Source organism: Equus quagga, chromosome 12, assembly GCF_021613505.1.
Source record: "Equus quagga isolate Etosha38 chromosome 12, UCLA_HA_Equagga_1.0, whole genome shotgun sequence".
Lineage (NCBI taxonomy): Eukaryota > Metazoa > Chordata > Mammalia > Perissodactyla > Equidae > Equus > Equus quagga.
This window is the reverse complement of record NC_060278.1, coordinates 9,850,473-9,869,749: the sequence shown is the minus strand read 5'-3', so window position 1 is coordinate 9,869,749 and position 19,277 is coordinate 9,850,473. Positions and strand designations below refer to the sequence as shown.

Below are 19,277 nucleotides of genomic sequence, written 5' to 3'. Positions count from 1 at the left end.
AGGACCTAAGAGAAGGATGGCCCTTGAAAACCTGAGAAATAAGCAAATCATGCCCTCTCATGTCTCCTTCCTACACTCATCTTCCCTTTCTTGACATACTTGTAATCTGTCCCAGATCCTGAGTCCTTTGGGACTTTGCATATAGCTAGCCATTATGAATGGCTCTCCCAGAAACCAAGAAAATAAAATCTCCTAAACTCCAAGGAGTTGCTCTTTTATCATAAAATCTCTGACTAGCTAGAGGATGAGACAATTCCCTCTGCCCATCACCCTCCACCCTGCCTGTCTCTCCCTACCCTGCCCATCCCTCCCCACCCTGCCATTCTAATGATTTCTTATCACGCTGTCCTGTCTAGCTTCCTGAAAGACCCCTGCTAAATGGGCCTAAGTACTATTAATTATGTTGGTATATTCATGTCACTTTCAGAAGCTAATTAAGGGTTCTGCCTTGAATACCTCCATTTATAAATTAATCTGTTCAGTGTAGTCTACTCATATGAAGTAACAGATTTGGGAAATAAAAGCATATTGATAAAACATGTCTTTTATTAAGTAGAGGTCTGTATTCATATAAAACTTTTAGCATCAATGAATACCTTAGAAATTAGAGATAAAATTAGAAATAAAAGCAAAATTCATGTTTAAGCTATTCTTATATTTCAGAACATAAATATTAGACATGAATAAAATAGGAATGTATCTCATTCCGAAAACCAAAGAGACTTAAAGCTTTCCTTATTTTGTCTGACTTCAGATGTCCTCTCAATTTGTTTTATGACATATAACTTTGAAATCAATTTAATTTATAACATCTGCATTCAAAGCTTTCCAATATTGAGCTTCTCTTTTTGATTTTGTTTTTTATATGTACACATACATGCTCTAATTTCTAGTTACAGCATCAGTATTTTATGTCTAGATTTCTGGAAAGAAGTTTGCGTTAGAACATATGGTCTAGGGGCTGTGTGCCACATTTGAAACACGGGATGTTTTTATGCCTGGATTGTTATGGTTTCTACTGTCTGTGTGTTTTAATCAACTTTCAAATTACAAATAAGAACCCATCTAGTGATTCACATTTAGTACTTCTCAGACTATAGCTAATAGATACTTTATCCTAATGTTCTTTGTTAGCAACTAACAAATCTTGTATGCTCTCAAGTGGAAATATTTCTTTTCCTTATGTGAAGTAGATGTAAGAGGATGAGTGGGAAATGGATTAATTCATTCATGCAGCAAAAAGAAGGGCAGTGAGGTTTCCTTACAGCCCAAGCTGAGAGTCTGTTTCTGCAAGCTGTTTGCTGCCGTCACCTGCCTGCTACTGTCTGGGCCCAGTGGCAGGGGCTCAGCTTGTGTCACTGTCTGAATATACCTATGTCCTTTCTAATGCACCGTCAGCTCACCTGGCCTCTGGTTACTCTGCTACCCCCCAGCCAGCATTTGCATGTATCCAGTCCAAAATACCTGAGTTGTGTTTTCATTTACATTTATTACAAAATAATTTCTAATTTGATTTATTCTTGACACACAGGTTATTTAGAAGAGTTACTTAGTTTCCAAATATTTGAGAGATTTTCCATTAATCTTTCTGGTTTTGATTTTTAGTTTAATTCCATGTGGTCAGAGCACATACTTTGTATGATTTGAGTCCTCCTAAATTTATTGAGACTTGTTTTATGGTCCAGAATATGATCTATCTTGATAAATGTTCCATGGCACATGGAAGAATGTGACTTCTGCTGTTTGGGGTTTGTTCAATAATGTTGTTCAGGTCTTTCATATCCTTACTAATCTTCTCTCTACTTGTTCTATTAATATTGAGAGGGCGGTAGGGCGGTTCGAAATTTCTTATTTGCCTATTTCTCCTCCAGTTCTTTCAGTTTTTGCTTTATGTGGTTTGAAGTTCTGGTCTTAGAAGCAGAAACATTTAGAGTTGTTGTGACTACTTCATAGATTGACTCATTTATCATTGTGAAATGATCTTCATTATCCCTGGTAAGATTCTTTGCTCTGAAATCTACTTTGTCTAATATTAAGAAAGTCACTCCAGATCTCTTTTGATTAGTGTTAGCATGGTATATCTTTTTTCCATCATTTTATTTTTAACCTATTTTTGTCTTATATTTAAAGTGCATTTCTTATAGAAAGCATATAGTCAGGCCTTGCTTTTTTAAATCTAATCTGACAATCTCTGCCTTTTAATTTGTGTATTTAGACTACTTTCCTTTAAAAATGACTGTTAATGAGTTTGTGGTGTTAGATAATATTACCTGTGTTCCTTGTAATGTGCCATTGACTCACTTGGCCTCTGGTTGCTCTAATACTCACCTAAAGCCTGACACAAAATTCACGTGTCCAGTCCAAAAGATCAGAGTTGAGCTTAAAAGGAATTTAATACAAGAGTACAGCTATTCTTGAAATTCCTGGATAGACACAAAATACCAAAACTGACTCAAGAAGAAATGGAAAATCTGAAAAGATATGAAGCAAGTAGACCTTAAATTAGTAACCAAAACCCTTCCTAGAGGGGCCGGCCCCGTGGCCAAGTAGTTAAGTTCGTGCGCTCTGCTGCAGGCGGCCCAGTGTTTCATCGGTTCGAATCCTGGGTGCAGACATGGTACCACTCATCAAGCCATGCTGAGGTGGTGTCCCACATGCCACAACTAGAAGGACCCACAACGAAGAATATACAACTATGTACCAGGGGGCTTTGGGGAGAAAAAGGAAAAAAATAAAATTTAAAAAAAAAAACCCTTCCTAGATACACACAAAAAAGCCCAGTACTAGATAGTTTCTCTGATGAATTATACTAAAGTTTTAAAGAAGAATTAACACCAATTCTTCAGAAAACATCCTGAAAAATAGAAGATGAGGCACCACTTCTCTACTCATTCTCAGAGGCTAGTATTACCCTGATACCAAAACCAGACAAATACATCACAGGAAAACAAAACTACAGACCAATGACTCTTATGAATATAGACTCACAACCACAACAAAATACTAGCAAATGGAATCCAGCAATCTCTAAAAAGGATTATTTGTCATGACCAGCTCATATTTAACTGAGGAATGCAAGTGGTTCAACATACAAAATCTATCAGTGTAACCGAATATATTAATATAATAAAGGCGAAAAACCACATGAGCATATCAAAAAAGCATTTGACAAAAATCTAACATATTCTCATGATAAATACACTCAACAAACTAGGAATGGAAGGGAACTTCTCACTCTGATAAAGATCATCTCTGAAATACCCACAATTGACATCTTGCTTAATAAGGAAAGACTGAAGGCTTTCCTCCTAAGACGAGATTAAGACAAGAATGTCAGCTCTCACTACTTCTATTCAACATTGTTCTAAAAGTTCTCGCCTGAGCAATTAATCCCCAAAAGAAATAAAAGGTATTCAGATAGAAGGAAGAAGTAAACTACTTGCAGGTGGCGTGATCTTCTGTAGAGAAAATCTTAAGGAAGCCACCAGAAGACTACTAGAACTAATAAACATACTTAGTGCTACAGGATACAAGATCAACATGCAAAAATAGTTGTATTTCTACACACTAGCAACAAACAGACCGAAGCTGGAATTAAGATGAAAATTCCATTTACAGTAGCATTTATAGTATATAATAATATATAATATAAAATATATTGGAATAAGTTTAACAACAGAACTGCTAGACAGGTACTCTAAAGACTAGCAAACATTGTTCAATGAAATCAAAGAAGACCTAAATAAATGGAAAGACATCCGTGTTTACGGTTTGGAAAACTTAGGTTGTTAAGATTGCAGAACTCTGCAAATTGATTCAATCAATCCCTATTAAAATCCCAAGTGACTCTTTTGCAAAAATTGACAAGCTGACCCTAAAATTCATATGGAAATATAAAGTACCCAGAATAGCCAAAATAAGCTTAAAAAAGAAGAACAAAGTTGGAGGACTCACACTTCCTGATTTTAAAGCATAGTCCAAAGCTATAGCAATCAAGACAGTGTGATAGTGGCATTGGAAGAGACATATAGATCAATGCCACATATCCCCAGGCAAAAGAGTGAAGTTGTATCTCTACCTTACACCATGTACAAAAATTAATTCCAAAGAGATCAAAGACTTAAATGTAAGAGCTAAAACTATGAAACTCTTTGAAGGAAACATAGGTATAAATATTCGTAATCTTGGAGACATAGCAAAATCACAAGCAAGAAAAGAAAAAGTAGATAAATTGGACTTCATAAAAACGAAAAACTTTTAGGGCTGGCCCCGTGGCCGAGTGGTTAAGTTCGCACGCTCTGCTGCAGGTGGCCCAGTGTTGCGTTGGTTCAGATCCTGGGCGCGGACATGGCACTGCTCATTGGGCCACACTGAGGCAGCATCCCACATGCCACAACTAGAAGGACCCACAACGAAGAATATACAACTATGTACCGGGGGGCTTTGGGAAGAAAAAGGAAAAAAATAAAATCTTAAAAAAAAAAAGAAAAACTTTTGTGCATCAAATGATACTACTAAGAAAATGAAAAGAAAACAGAATGGGAGAAAGCATTTGCAAATTATATATCTGATAAGGGTCTCATCTGCAGAATATATAAAGAATTGTTACAACTTAACAACTAAAGGACAATCCAATTTTAAAAATGGGAAGTGAATTGAATAGACAGTTTCCAAAGAAGATACGTAAATGGCCTATATGTACATGAAAATATGCTTAACTTTTCATTAGTCATTAGAGATATGTAAATCAAACCACAGTGAGATACTATTTCAAACTCACAAGGATGGCAATAGTTAAAAAGACGTAGAATAACAGTGTTGGTGAGGATGTGGAGAAATTGGGAAATCTCATACCTTGCTGGTGGGATTGTAAAATAGTGCAGCCATTTTCTGAAACAGTTTGCCAGTTCCTCAAAATGTTAAATGTAAAGTTACCATATCACCCAACAATTTCACTCCTAGGTGTATACCCATGAGAATTGAAAATATATGTCCATGCAAGAAATTTGTACACAAATTTTATTACCAACGTTATTCATAAAAGTAAAAGAATGGAAACAACCAAATGCTAATCAACTGATGAATGGATAAACAATATGTGGTATATCCATACAATGGAATATTATTCGGCAGAAAAAGGAATGAAGTACTGATTCATGCTACAACATGTATGATCCTCAAAAACATCACATTAAGGGAAAGAAGCCGGACATAAAAGGCTACATAGTCTATGATTCAATTTATGTGAAATATCCGGAATAGACGAATTTATAGAGACGTAACGTAGATTTGTTGTTACTAGGGTCAGGGGGAAAAGAGGAATGGGGAGTGACTGCTAATATGTATGAGGTGTTTTTGCGGGGTGATGAAAATGTTCTGGAGTTACATAGGGGTATGATTGCACAACTTTGTGAGTATACTAAAACCACTGAATTTTATACATTCACGATAAGATGATGAACTTTTTGGTATGTTAATTATATCTCTGAAAAATATTTAAATTATCATGAAAGTTCAATTAAGAAAATTTAAGCAAGGTGTATAGATCTGTATGAAAATCGACAGCTTTTTATTTACCTTCAAATTGAAGAAGATAATGAAGGAAATATCCTATTCACAACCTTAAATGTAAACCTGAGCTATCTAGGAATAATCCTAAGAGATGATATGTGTTAACAAGATGAAATCTCTTTAGAGAGATTTGGAAGAAAATTTAAATAAATGGAGACACACATTGAATCACTGAATGGGAAGATTTGAGGTGCTAAGATTCAGCCTGCAAGAATACAAGCTTGTGAGACAGGGCTCATCTGTATCCTGAGCACTTAGCACAGCATGGTGCCTCATGCACATTAAAGTGCTGAGTAAATCTTTGTTGAATGGATAAACCAAATGAGAGAATTTAGCAAAATAATTCTAACAGTCATCTTTAAAAATAAAGAAGAGCTAAGAATATTCACATAAAACTAAGGCAAGAAGGTAAGATTATAGATATTGCAATATATTATCAAAAAGCAATATTCAAAGGGTAAATCAGTAGGTCAAGAGGACAAAGTAGAGAGCCCCAAGCAGGTTTTTATATCAGACAATCTAACTATATGGTAAAAAAAAAAAAAAAAGCTTTCCAAAACTATGGTGTGAAGGGAGCAATGGCCGACCCAACAAAGAAGGGTTTGGAAGTTAGCTACATATTTAGAAAAAATTACCTTAGAATCTCATCTCAACTTATAAGAATTTCAATAAATTATAAAACTAAATGCAAAAAATTTGAATGAAACTGAGAAATTATAGATTAATATTTAATTTATTTCAGATTGGGAAATGGAAGAGATCAAAAGAGAAAAATGTCAATTGGATTACATAAATATTTTAAACTTCTGCATAGCAAAAAAAAAAAACAACCATAAATTAAAAGGCAAACCACAAACTGGGAAAATATAATAGGTGTATTTTATAGACCAGTGCTGTTCGATAGAAGTATAACTGAGCCACAAATGTGAGCCCATGTGTAATTTTGGATTTTCCAGTAGCCATATTAAAATCATAAGAAGCAAGTGAAGTTAAATGTAATGATGCATTTTATTTAACCCAACATATTTGAAATATTGCCATTCTAACGTAATTAATATACAAAATTTTTAATAAGATATTTTCTATTCTTGGTTTGGACTAAGTCTTCCAAATCCACTGTGTGTTTGGCACTTATAACACATCCCAATTCAGACAGGCACTCAATGTCCATTGTATTTAGTGGCTGTTGTATGAGAAAGTGCAGTCGTAGAGTTAATAGAAATACGAAGTCTAGAGCTGCGAGCAGACAATTCAAAGGAGAAGAAAGACAATTAGAAAAAAAATTTTTTTTAATGTTCAATGAGACTAGTAATTAAAGCAGAGTAAAATGAAACACTGTGGTCCAACTTTTCATGAATTTGAGTAGGAAAAGCTTTTTTTTAAATTATAGTTGTCAACCATATTAAGTATCCAGTAGGGTAAAACACTCTCGTACTCTGCTAGAGAGAGCAGAAATTGGTACAATCCACTAGAAATATTTGGTAATATGTATCAAGAGCTCTTGAAAAACTGAGTTATCTTATTTTTTGAAAGCTAAAGCACCATCTACAGTGAGCCATGAAGGAATAAGTAGGAATTAGCTAAATTAGATGTTTGTGTTTATGGGGGAGGGACAGCAAGGAAAGCTGAGGACAGAGGTTCAGATGGAAGAGGCAAGGAGGAACCAATTTTTAAAGGCTTTTTGGCATACTAAGGAACTAGGATTTGAGTGGAGAGCCACTGAAGGACTATGAACAGGGGAGCCACATGATCAGAAGTGCAATTTAGAAAGATCATTGTGGCTTCAATGTGAATTGAGGGTGGGCAAGACCAATAACGAGACTAGTTAGGAAGCTACTATAGGAACAGGTGGATGGCCATGAGCTATATTATGGCAATGGAGATGGAGAAAAATAGAAGGATTTGAAAGATAGTAAAGAAGTAGAAATTAAATTTTTGGTCAATCATTTCATGACTGGAATGTGGATGACTGAGAAAAATCAAAGTTAATTCTTAGGTTTCTGCTTTGAGCCATTAGGTGGCACTAGTTGCTGAGAGAGCTAGCACAAGAGCAAAGTGGATTGGAGGAAGGAGGCGTGGAGAGAGGGATGATTTTATCTGGGGACCCGTTGATGCCCAGTAGGTCATTTACTATACGGATCTTGAGCTCAGGAGAGTGATCTAAACTAACGATACAGATTTGGGACTTGTTAGCATGTAGATAACTGACGAAACAGGAGAGTTAGATGGATTGCCTGGGCACAGCACGTGGAGCAAGAATAGAAGATGGCCATTTAGGAGATCCTTGAGGAGCACTGCCTTTTAAGAGGAAGACTGAGGAAGAGGAATCTGCAATAGAGACTGAAAAGGAGCTGACAGAGGAGTAGGAATAAAATCAAGAAAATGTGACATAATGGAAGCCAAATGCTTCAGTGATGCCAAAAGCTGGAGAGAGATCAAGTAAAATGAGGAGTGAGCAGTATCAATTATATATTTGAAGAAGGTAATTGGGAACCTGAGTCCAAGTCCATGCAGTGGAGTTTTATGAGCTCGAACCAGAAAGGTATGGGAAGTGAAAAAGTAGAAACAGATAAATAGTGGTAGCCAATCCTGGGTTGCTATTTTTTTTTTCGCCATTTCATCATGATTTCCAAGACTTTATCCACTATTAATAATGAGAACTGAATGTATACTTTAAATATGCCATTTTTATATTAAATTCTGGAAATTTCTTGTAATCTTATATACGTTACTGCTTTCCTTCAGACATAGTAAAGCCTTCTGAACAGATGTATCCTGAAGCTGTCCATGAAAATATTAGTAGAAAAAGTAATCTATATAAGAAGTTTAATGATTGTATCTTTTTTTCTTCAGCTATATTTCGTATAAATGCACATCTAGGGATTTTGTTTTTAGAACTTGGTTTCTAGGGAGTAAACACATATAAACTTAACAAGAGCTCATTTTTTAAAAATATAGCAAAATTTTCTCATTTTATTTAAGGTCACACTATAAAAATTCATCTTATTCCATTTTACAGAAACCAATATCCTGAAATGCTTAGACTGGAGTGCAGAGTTGTGTTATTGTGTTTCCTGGGATCTGAAAGCCAGTGAAATCAGTAAGAGGAGGCTCATGAGTACTTTTGCTTTGGGTTTCCCCCTCTGGAAATGAGACTATGGGATCTCTGACAGTCTTGGATTGTCAGACTATACAATAAAAACCCAAAGGGTCTTTGGTAAAATGTGAAAATTTCTCATAACTTAAAATTGGGATTTGATGATTAAAAGATTGCCCAGCTGGGATCATACAGATTTCCTCTGCAAAAGACAAGGTCATCTGGTTGAGAAGTATTTTAAAGAAGACAGTTATTTAACAAATCCACTATTAGGTCTCTTTGAGTTCTAGAATTTCAATGTGGATTATGAAATCTTCAAGTACCAGAAAAATAAATGATTTACCACATCTTAGCCATGGAAAGAAAATGAAAATCATGACTATTTTTCTCTGAAGCTGTGCTTCTTGACCTAATGAAAACCCCTCGCAGTAACCTGAGTTCCTGTGGGTTGAGGAAAAACCTCCCCTTCGTTCCATACAGCTCCACCCCTGTCCCCCAAAGACAACATACATTTCACTGCTTTGTACTTTGCAATGTGATTCCCATCAACCAGAATATCTCCTTTTATTGTCTCCATTCTCCTCCATTTCTACCTATTATTATCCATCAAGGCCCAGATCAAATACCACCCATTCTATTAGGATACTGGACTTAGTAGCAACATACAACATCTAGTACATGCTGTTTTATATGGTAGCTGTTTGCACACTTATTTCTGGTTAGATTGTAAGCATCTAGAAGACAAGAACCATGTCGTATGCCTCTCATGTTGCATAACCTGATACCTAGCAGAGGGTGGTCACCAAATAAATGTTTGTTCTTTATAATTATATTTCAGATATTCACATTGAATCATGCTAGAATTTGGAATAATTCTCTCTTTCTGCCCTAGCCAAAATAGAAAGCAGAAAAATGGGATAGATTTCATCTTTTGAGACCCTAGTCATTCAAAATTTATTTATTTTTATTTTTAAGATTGGCACCTGAGCTAACAACTGTTGCCAATCTTCTCTTTTTTTTTTTTGCTTTCTGCTTTTTCTCCCCAAATCCCCCCAGTACATAGTTGTATATTTTAGTTGTGGCACGTGGGACGCTGCCTCAGCATGACCTGACAAGCGGTGCCATATCCGCGCCCAGGATCCGAACCAGCGAAACCCTGGACTGTCGCAGCAGAGCACACAAACTTAACCACTCGGCCACAGGGCCGGCCCCATCAAAATTTAGAATTCATCCAGGTATAACCAGAAACAATTATGTGTCCATAGTGGCTACAAGTTGCTTCTACAGAAAATAAGACTGGCACTAACAAAAATATTAATTTTTTAACAAATTTCTCTCACTTCTAAGATACAGTTCTTTGAATCTTTTGATCTGCTGATTACAATGGAAGACTTCTTACAGGATTAATAATTGGGCAAGAGGTTAAAAGTTGTTTAAAGACGTGTATAGACACTGTAATTTAAAACACAAATAATCATTCACCAATATTTTTTAAATAAAGCCTCTTCTTTGACTATGGGTCTGATGTTTGGAGTGCGTTGTTCTCTTTCCAGCATAAAATATCCCAACACATTATCTACTGTTTACAAAGTCGGTTCTTCAAATAGGAGTGAGAATCTAAAGAATTTTTTTGAAGTAATCTGAGTGTAGACTCTTTCTAGATTTTTGGCAACCCCAATTTATTAAAATCTCCTCACTTTACCCTAAGTTAACAGCTTATTTTAGTGACTCACCTTTGAGTCTTTCCAAAGGGTTTAACATAGATTTTTTTATACAAATGTGTCTCGTTGTGTTTTACGGTCATGTAATTATTTTACTTATAATTTAATTAAGTTATATATTATGATAGCAATGGACGTAAGTTGGGGACAAATACAACTGATTTTTAATAAGTATCAATTCAACTGGTTGGAGCAGAAGTGTTTGAGGCACAGTAGACTGCTGCCATTAGCTGCCAGTGCCAGCGTTCAGCAGAACGTGGGCAGTACTCAATATGTTTCACAAAGGACACGGAGAATAACTGTTAATCTAGTGAACTGGTTAAAAGGAGAGCAGTTAAAGAGACCTTCTGTTGTCCTCTTATTTTATACTAATATCTTTCTGACGTTGTTCTACAGAAAAATTGAGGATAAGTATTTTATTCAGAATTAAGTAACTTCGTCCTGTGTGTTAGATGAAGGACAACAGAGTTAAAGATATGGGGGGAAAGGATAAATAGGAATCTGCTGGAAAATAACTTTTTTTACTGGATGTATTATGTTAATTCAGGGAGCGCTACCAAAGGTCTATAGAGAGAGAAAACATGGCATAATACATTTAAGCTCTTTCAGGTGTGTTTGTTTCATTTCTGGATTGATAATGATTTTTATGAAGAATTCATATGAATACTTCATTAAAAATGTTGAAAGAATGAGAGGGAGGAGGGAATAGAAAAGTTGGGAAAATGAATTTATTTTTGCCTTTTGGAAATTGATTATGGATTCCCTCATAGAATCATAAACCACACATGGTGGTTTGTGAAGTCACAATTTTAAGACGTAAAATATGAGAATGGGTGTGGGGAGTTAAAATCAACTGAGAGTATTCTGGAGATGAAATTAAAGAATAGCTAGATGAAAGGAGCCCTGCTGTAAGGTTGGACTTTGTCTTCACACAACAGAGATGCAACAGTTGTTAGATAGCATCTAATCGAGTAGTTCTCAACCCTGGCTACTCATTTGAGTCATATACACAGAAAAAAAAATTTTTTTAATCACTAAATTTCTTATAGGTCATCCCAATATTCTTCCTTAATGCAATGCTCGTATTCAGTTACCCTAGTATTTAAATTTCCCCTTCATGGTTTTCATACTTATTTCATCATTATTTTTGGTAATGTGATAAAATGACTATGAAGGGGGGTCATATAAAATGATTTTCAGAAAAATACCTTTTATAACATTCTACTACTAAAAAAATAACTGGTTCAAGCAAGCTTTTGATTTAGTATAACATTGTAAAATTCAACTACCCATTTTCAGGACTATTTTTTGATCCCTCAGAAACCCTTCCGAGCAGTGTTTGCCTATAGGTCTTTCTAAGGTCCTGAGAACTTTCCTTGAAATATCTTAATATTTCTTTGAGACGTAGTCGAAAGAATTCCTCTCTATACAAATCTATTGACTCGCTGGCCTCTAATGCTGGATTTTTGTTCTTATATTGGAAGATAAACTAGAATGAAATTAAGTGAGAATATGAGCAATACTATTTCTGGTTCTTCTCATGTTAAAACTCTGCAGAAGTAGGTTTTGGTGGGTACAAGTTTTTCCTAGAAAAATAAGATATTTTAGAGTTTCACTTTCTCAGTATTAGATTTGCCTTCACATTTTGATGTCTTACCTTTCCAGGGTTTTGAAGGTGTTTCTTTCACGAACAGCCCAACGGATTCCATATATGACTGGTGGACGGGTCATGAGGATGCTGGCCGTAATACTCCTGGTAGTATTTTGGTTTCTCATTGGCTGGACTTCATCTGTTTGTCAGAATTTGGAGAGGCAGATTTCGCTTATTGGCCAAGGGCAAACATCTGATCACCTCATCTTCAACATGTGCCTCATTGAGCGCTGGGATTACATGACAGCAGTTGGTATGTGGTCACTTATTTCATGTGATTGTCCTGTCCTTTTGCCAGTAACATTAAAATGGACCTCTTTAGAAGCCTTGCCAAACCCTTTCACAGAGCCTAAAGGAATTTTACCTAATAAGGTTTTGGTAAAACAATATTATGAAAAGGACAATAATGACATACAGAATGCAACCTTTTTTTCTGGAAGTTTCCATTCTTTTTTCAAAGTATGTAGCTTTGTTGAGAAAAATGTAATAAAGTAAATCATGAAAGAGAAATGCAGTAAATAAAGGCAACTTCTTTGCTACAAAGAGACTTTCTGCATTCCATCTTATCAGTGTGATCTTATTTGATTAACAGTAGCTATTCTCTTGACTTATTTCTTTAGTTGGGAAAAAAAAAAGGAAGCAAGCAGGTATTTTTTATACAGTTTTGGTCCAATGATATATCAGACTTGGTATCTAGGGCACTCCTTGTGAAGAGATTTTCTCTGCAAAATTTCTAATTAATCTATCTTTCCTCTAAATATAATTTATTAGGAACTCCCCAGAGGTCTAGTGTTACGTAAAAACAGAGCCATGCTTGTTGGGAGGAGTAAGAGTTATGTGTCTCAGATGCTGGAGAACTTGGAAGAACCACAGGATGATTTGAGCCAAAAACACAGATTATCTTTCTGGCAAATTTTTTGAAAAATTAAGAAGAGAAATCCATAGGAATTTTTCTGTTGTTTAATATTAGGCTATTTTAAGCTAAGCTTCCAAAGATACAGAAAAAAGAATGAAAACAGACCTGTATTATTTTGTTGTTGTTCTCCCTCAGTAAGCCACAGGACAAATCTTCATTTTATTTGGAAGATGTCAAAAATAAACACGAGTTTAATTCCTATTTTCTGTCTCCACGACATTTGGCAATTGTTGGTTGAACATTTACATTTAATATCTTGCTAAATAAATTTTTTTAGTATTTTGCTAGGTAAATTTTCCTAGAAGCTAACAAAATGTGTATTTAGTGTACAGCTTAAATGGAATAATATTTTTTTGGCCAAGATTTTTAGGAATCTTATAGGCCTGATATCTGTAATAATAAAGCAATGTGAGTAAGTACAGGGAATGATTATAATGACTATATATAAAGCCAATCATTGTATTTTGATGAATATCAAAGAAGCTATCAAATGACATCAGTAGACCCATATCAGTAGATATCGATGTCAGAAAATAACGCATAGAACTAAGGTAGGAAGCAATTCTGATTCTGACGTTAGTCTGGACATGAAAATTAAACAAATTGTATAGATATAAAATTTCCACTTGATAAAAATCTCTAACATTATTTTATATTCTTCAATTCAAGTTAACCAAAGTAGGAAAAGTAACTTCCCTGTATTACTGTGAAGAGAAACCTGCTATATTTCTTTTCTGTTTTACAAAAAATATAATACTGAAAATACATGATGAGGCATCATTGGATAAGGAAAAAACAAGAGGAAAGCATGGCCTATTCATTTAGCATTTTTTTACACATGGTTTTGAGATGTATTCTAGACCTTTTAAAAATTTATTTTGCTCTCTAAAGATCACATTTGTGATCACTATGTAGAAAAAATGGAATACGTAACTGGTATTTACTTGCATTTAATTTTATATGAACTTTATAAATAAGGAAGAATTTTATACAATAATTAAGATCCACTGAGTACCAATAATTTCTCTAGTACTGTTTTGAACACTTTATGAGAGATGCAAAATGATTAAAAGCCTTATTCTTCTCACCAGGTAGCTTATTATTGGTTTATATGGATAGATGAGAATTGTTAAAAATTATTAAAAAGCAGACGTAGGTGGTAAAGACTCTTGGTACAATCGTAGTTCAGTAAAGGAAGACCACAGTTCGGACTGGAACCCAGGGATCTTTATAAAGAAGAAGTTCTTTGAGCCATGGATAACATTTAGATTATCGTAAAGAGGTGTAGAGAACATTCACTTTGGTAGGAATGGTGATAGGAATGGCAGATGAAGGAGGAGGGAATTGTATGAAACGTGAAAGAAATGCCTAACCAGGAAAGAGGATGATGCTGGAACCCGTGGTGAATAAAGCTGCATGGTTAAGTTTATTGAGAGTCTTGAAAACATATTAGAGGCATTTGGGGAACCAGGTAAGCGATGTGATGAATCAGTAAGTTCAGTCTAGATTGCTTTTAGGATGTATATTTTTTAAGTGAAATTTACCAAATTCAGGGATTTTGGAGTTGGAATCATTACAAAGGAGACTTAGAGCAGTGGTTCTCAAATTGCCATCTCAGAACCAGCAACAGCACCTGGGAAGCTGCCAGAAATACAAATTCCTAGGCCCATCTCCAGACTCCCTCAATCAGACACTCTGGAGTAGCGGGGCCAAGCCATCTGTGTTTAACAAGCCCTCTAGGTGATGCTGATGTTACTCTAAAGTACAGAACAACTGACTCAGAGGAAGTAATCGGCTGAACCTAATAGAACACAATGATCACTTATCCTAATAGAACACAATGATCACTTATCTCAGTTGTGCTCTGGGTTCCGTAACACTCGTGCTGTTTCCCCTGACCCACCACTAGAACATTCTTCACAATGATCATTTCAAATCTTGTATTATTGCCTCCCTTCACATCTCCAAACTACCCATGTTTCTCTTTTGTCTTAAATGACATCTACTTGAGAAAGTAAGTAGGAGCCATCAGATAGGAGTGTCTTCCAATTCTTGCCTACATATCTGTCAATCTTCCTATATTCCTACCCATTCTTATTTCTTCTCTCTTATATTATCGAAGCTAACTCCTGTGCCACACTCATCCAGCAATGACCCCCTCATCTCCTGTGACCTCTCTCACTTTATGTGACTTTTCTGTCATCTGAAACTCTCCTCCCTCCCAAGTTACTCATTGAAGAATTAATTTTCATTCTGACTGTAACTTTCTCTCCTGGTTTATTTGTTTAACTCTTCCTTCTACAATAGTTCTTTAAGATCATGGGGTGTTTTTTTGTACTTTACTCCCACTAAATTCTGCTTTCCTCTAGAGAGAAAGTTCACCAGGTAGCAAATTTTTCCACTAGCAAGGAAGGAACTATGAAAAAAGTGGGCATTTTAAAATACATTAATTGTGGATAATACCAGGGAAGGGGACAAAGAGAGCAAGGAGGACTCTGCACTCATCTGCCAGCCCTGAGGTGGGAAGCACAAGAGAGAATAAAGATCCATAGCTTGAGAGGGCTGCAGGCAATGCGGTTCCTAGGACAGCAACCAGGTCTCAGTTAAGATAAGGAGGTAGATCAGAAGGGGAAAGTCAAATACCATATGATCTCACTTATAAGTAGAAGATAAAAACGACAAAAAAAAAAAAACACATAGCATTGGAGATTGGACTGGTGGTTACCATTGGGGAAGGGGGCAGGGGGGAGGGCAAAAGGGGTGATTAGGGTCACATGTGAGGGGACGCGCTATAATTAGTGTTCGGGTGGTGAACAGGATGTAATGTATACAGAATTTGAAATATGATGTACATCTGAAAAAAAAATTTTAAAAAAATTAAATTAAATTCAAAAAAGATAAGGAGGTAGAGAGAAGCTCCGAGAAGAGACTGATCACGATGGGAAGATCCAGGTCATGGCTTTAGGAGTGAGATGGAAGTAGCAAGACTTGAGAGGCAGGCATTAGTTAAGCTAATACTCCCAAAGGTGTTAAACAACGTTAAAGTCTCTTAGAAAATAAAAGACCATGATAAGGTGCAGAGACCAAGAGGTAAGAGGAATTTAAATGTTTGGTGGGATTTTTGTTACCTCCCAGTCATTGTTTTGCTCCTATAAGCTACTGGAACACCTTAGTTTCAATAATACACTTTTTCTGCAGTGACACAATTCTCTAAAGAGAAGTCAGGACACAGGATTTAACAACAGGAACAAATATTTGAAATTAGCACTGTCTTGAGAAATTGGAGACACATGGTTGCTGTAATTTTTTTCACACAACCCGACAGCAATTTCATTTATTTCTCTTTCATCATGTGGCATTATATATTCTATACTTAACTTCCCTTAATTCAGTGTTTCCTAATGTGTAGCATATGCCTCTTCTCAGTTCTCATGTATTTCTATAAGCATCATTTTGAAATTCATATATCTTCAGTCAGCCAAAAATAAGCCTGTACTGAAAACTAAATTATTGGGGGCCGGCCCCATGGCCGAGTGGTTAAGTTCGCGCGCTCTGCTTCAGCGGCCCAGGGTTTCGCTGGTTCGGATCCGGGGCACGGACGTGGCACCGCTCATCAGGCAACGTTGAGGCAGCATCCCACATGCCACAACTAGAAGGACCTACAACTAAAACTCACAACTATATACTGGAGAGATTTAGGGAGAAAAAGCAGAAAAAAAAAACCCACTAAATTATTCCCTATTTCCTAAGCAGAAATGTTTCTGTGTAGAGGAGAGGCTGTGGAGAGAAGACAGGTTTTACCTTGAGGTTCTGGAAAACCTTGTCAAGAAGCTGTGTATACTTACATTGGCATCGAGTCAATTTAGAAACAAAGAAAAAGTGAGGGTTAATATATTAGCCAACATGCATTCTGGATCAACTTTACCTGTCAAAAACAATCTATTTGTAAAAAATACAAAATAAAGAACCCTTTAAAAGACTACAGTACTAGTTTTTCCTCTGAAGTAACTCTAGTTGGAAATTTGGATCATAAATTTAAAGAATGGGCCCATTCTATTTTTGTTCCTGCACAGGGCTGCTCCAAAACGGCTCAGGTAGGTGACTTCCCGCCATAAATGTTTCAGAAGCAGGAAACAGGTATAGATAACTGCTTGGAAAAAATCTCTGAACCTTGGGGCTGGCCCCATGGCCGAGTGGTTAAGTTCGTGCGCTCTGCTGCAGGCGGCCCAGTGTTTCGTTGGTTCGAATCTTGGGCGCGGACATGGCACTGCTCGTCAGACCACGCTGAGGCAGCGTCCCACATGCCACAACTAGAAGGACCCACAACGAAGAATATACAACTATGTACCGGGGGGCTTTGGGGAGAAAAAGGAAAAATAAAAAATCTTTAAAAAAACTTAGGTGATAAATTTAAAAAAAAAAAAAATCTCTGAACCTCTATGAGTCTCAGTTTCTTCCTTGAGAAAATACTTGAAAACAGAGACAGGGAAGAAAAATGACTCAGAATCCCTTTGTTATTTATATCTATTTATAATTTTCAATAGTCAATGTCCTGTATAAAACATTGTGAGGTAAGCTTTAATGGAAAACAAATAAGGATATAAACATTGTGACTGTGGAAGACAGACGAACATTGGACAATGTGAGAAGTGTTTTACAGGTCCAATAGTCTATTTTTTTAAAAATGATTTTATTCTCTCTGATAGAAAGAGAATTTCAAAATTTGGATGTTCCCAAATATTACCAGATCAGACTAGAATTCCTATAACGACAAACTGCCATACCTCTTTGGGAATCATCTATATCTATTATAAAAATAATACTGTAACATTTATGCTATTCATCATTATGTGACTCAGCACTTTGAATTTTTCTGAGTATGTTTAAATATATTATCTGTAGCTCACTGAAGGCAAAAGAAAGGACTCTTACATCTGCTCACCCCTCTTTCCTCTCCCAACCTAGTGGCTATGTGCTCCTCAGCAACATTGCCTAGATTGTTCACGCTATGTCCTCAACACCTAACAAAGTGTCTGTCAGTTGTAGGCTCTTGGTAAATATTTGCTGGAAGAACAAAGAATAAGCCCAGCTCCCTTTATCTTGTAATATTTTTCTACGGTCAGGATTGGACCTGTGTGAGGACACACATTAAAGCTAAAATTCTAGGAGTTACACATTGTTCCCAAATTCATTGTAATAGTAAAAGTATATTTTCAAATTTGGGGAGCTGTTTTTGAACAAATTGTAAAAACTAAATTGGCAATCCCCCCTTTTATGAAATTCCTCTGACTTGTTCAAGTCAAAATAAGAAATTGGTATAAATTTGGCATGGCAAATCAGAATTATAATTTTAAAAATATTGCATAGTGCATTTATAAATATTGAAGGAGGATAAAACTGATTTGCTTTGGATAAAAAATTTTATTATTTCACCATCCTCCTAGAGCTATGTAAAGAATAGAGTTGGTATTGGGAAACATTCTCCTAAATTAATGGAGAAAGCAAATAAGTATCCCAAGTCGTACTCATTTTGAAAAATGTTGGCAATATGATAGATTTTTTTTTATAAATCTATTTACCATAGTTGGTAAGTTGGTAATCTATTATCTATGTTCAGGATTTTTCACAATAGCCATAAAATTATCATGGTTAAAAAGTTAAAACTTTATTACCCAATGAGTTTCCCAATTGGTTGCAATAAACTGACAAATGAGTAGAGTTGACTTCTCGTGCCTTAATTACCTTTATAATTCACCCCTAGAGTCAGTAAGACCACATCTTTCCACCTAGATTTAGAGCTTGTCAGCAGGGTCCTCCAATATAGGGCTTCCAAGTTTGGACTACATACATTTAGCAGCAGAGGTTGTGATACGGCAGAGGTCATTCTTTAGTGTGTTTAGTTGGTTAGCAGTCCATTTCTGACTACACATTCAGAACATGGACTGAAGATACCGAAGCAGTGCCAATGACCGAGATAAGTTAGAGTAAGTGGGCAGATTCTTACCTACAAGAAACAACGAAAAGACTGCAGAAAAGTGACTGATTGATGGTAACGTCAAGACATATAGAACTTCCATTCCATGGCTAAGTCTGCACCAAACTTTACTGCAGATCTGGGCAAGCACTGAAATGTTTCCTTGGTTTCTTACAGAAGCAACTATTCCCTGACAAGGACTTTTTTGTAAATTAAGATCTTCCCCATCTCTTCATTGTGAAAAGTCCACCAGCACATGAGGTATCATGGTTCTGGAAACTCCGTAGAGTGTGCTTTATATTTTATTTGCTGAATTTGAAAGAAAGACATAGAGAAAAATCTAAGCC

The 19,277-nt window shown here is 35.9% G+C and overlaps 1 protein-coding gene across 1 annotated transcript in view; it reads left to right on the top strand.

Annotated features, from left to right (window-relative positions):
* The window catches only part of GPR158 (G protein-coupled receptor 158), a 357,118-nt gene that overhangs the window by 319,000 nt on the left and 18,841 nt on the right, over nt 1–19,277 (top strand). Inside the window, exon 7 of the mRNA XM_046678182.1 lies at nt 12,055–12,293. Within this exon, the coding sequence (XP_046534138.1) occupies nt 12,055–12,293 (239 nt within the window). The remainder of the gene's footprint in view (nt 1–12,054; nt 12,294–19,277) is intronic.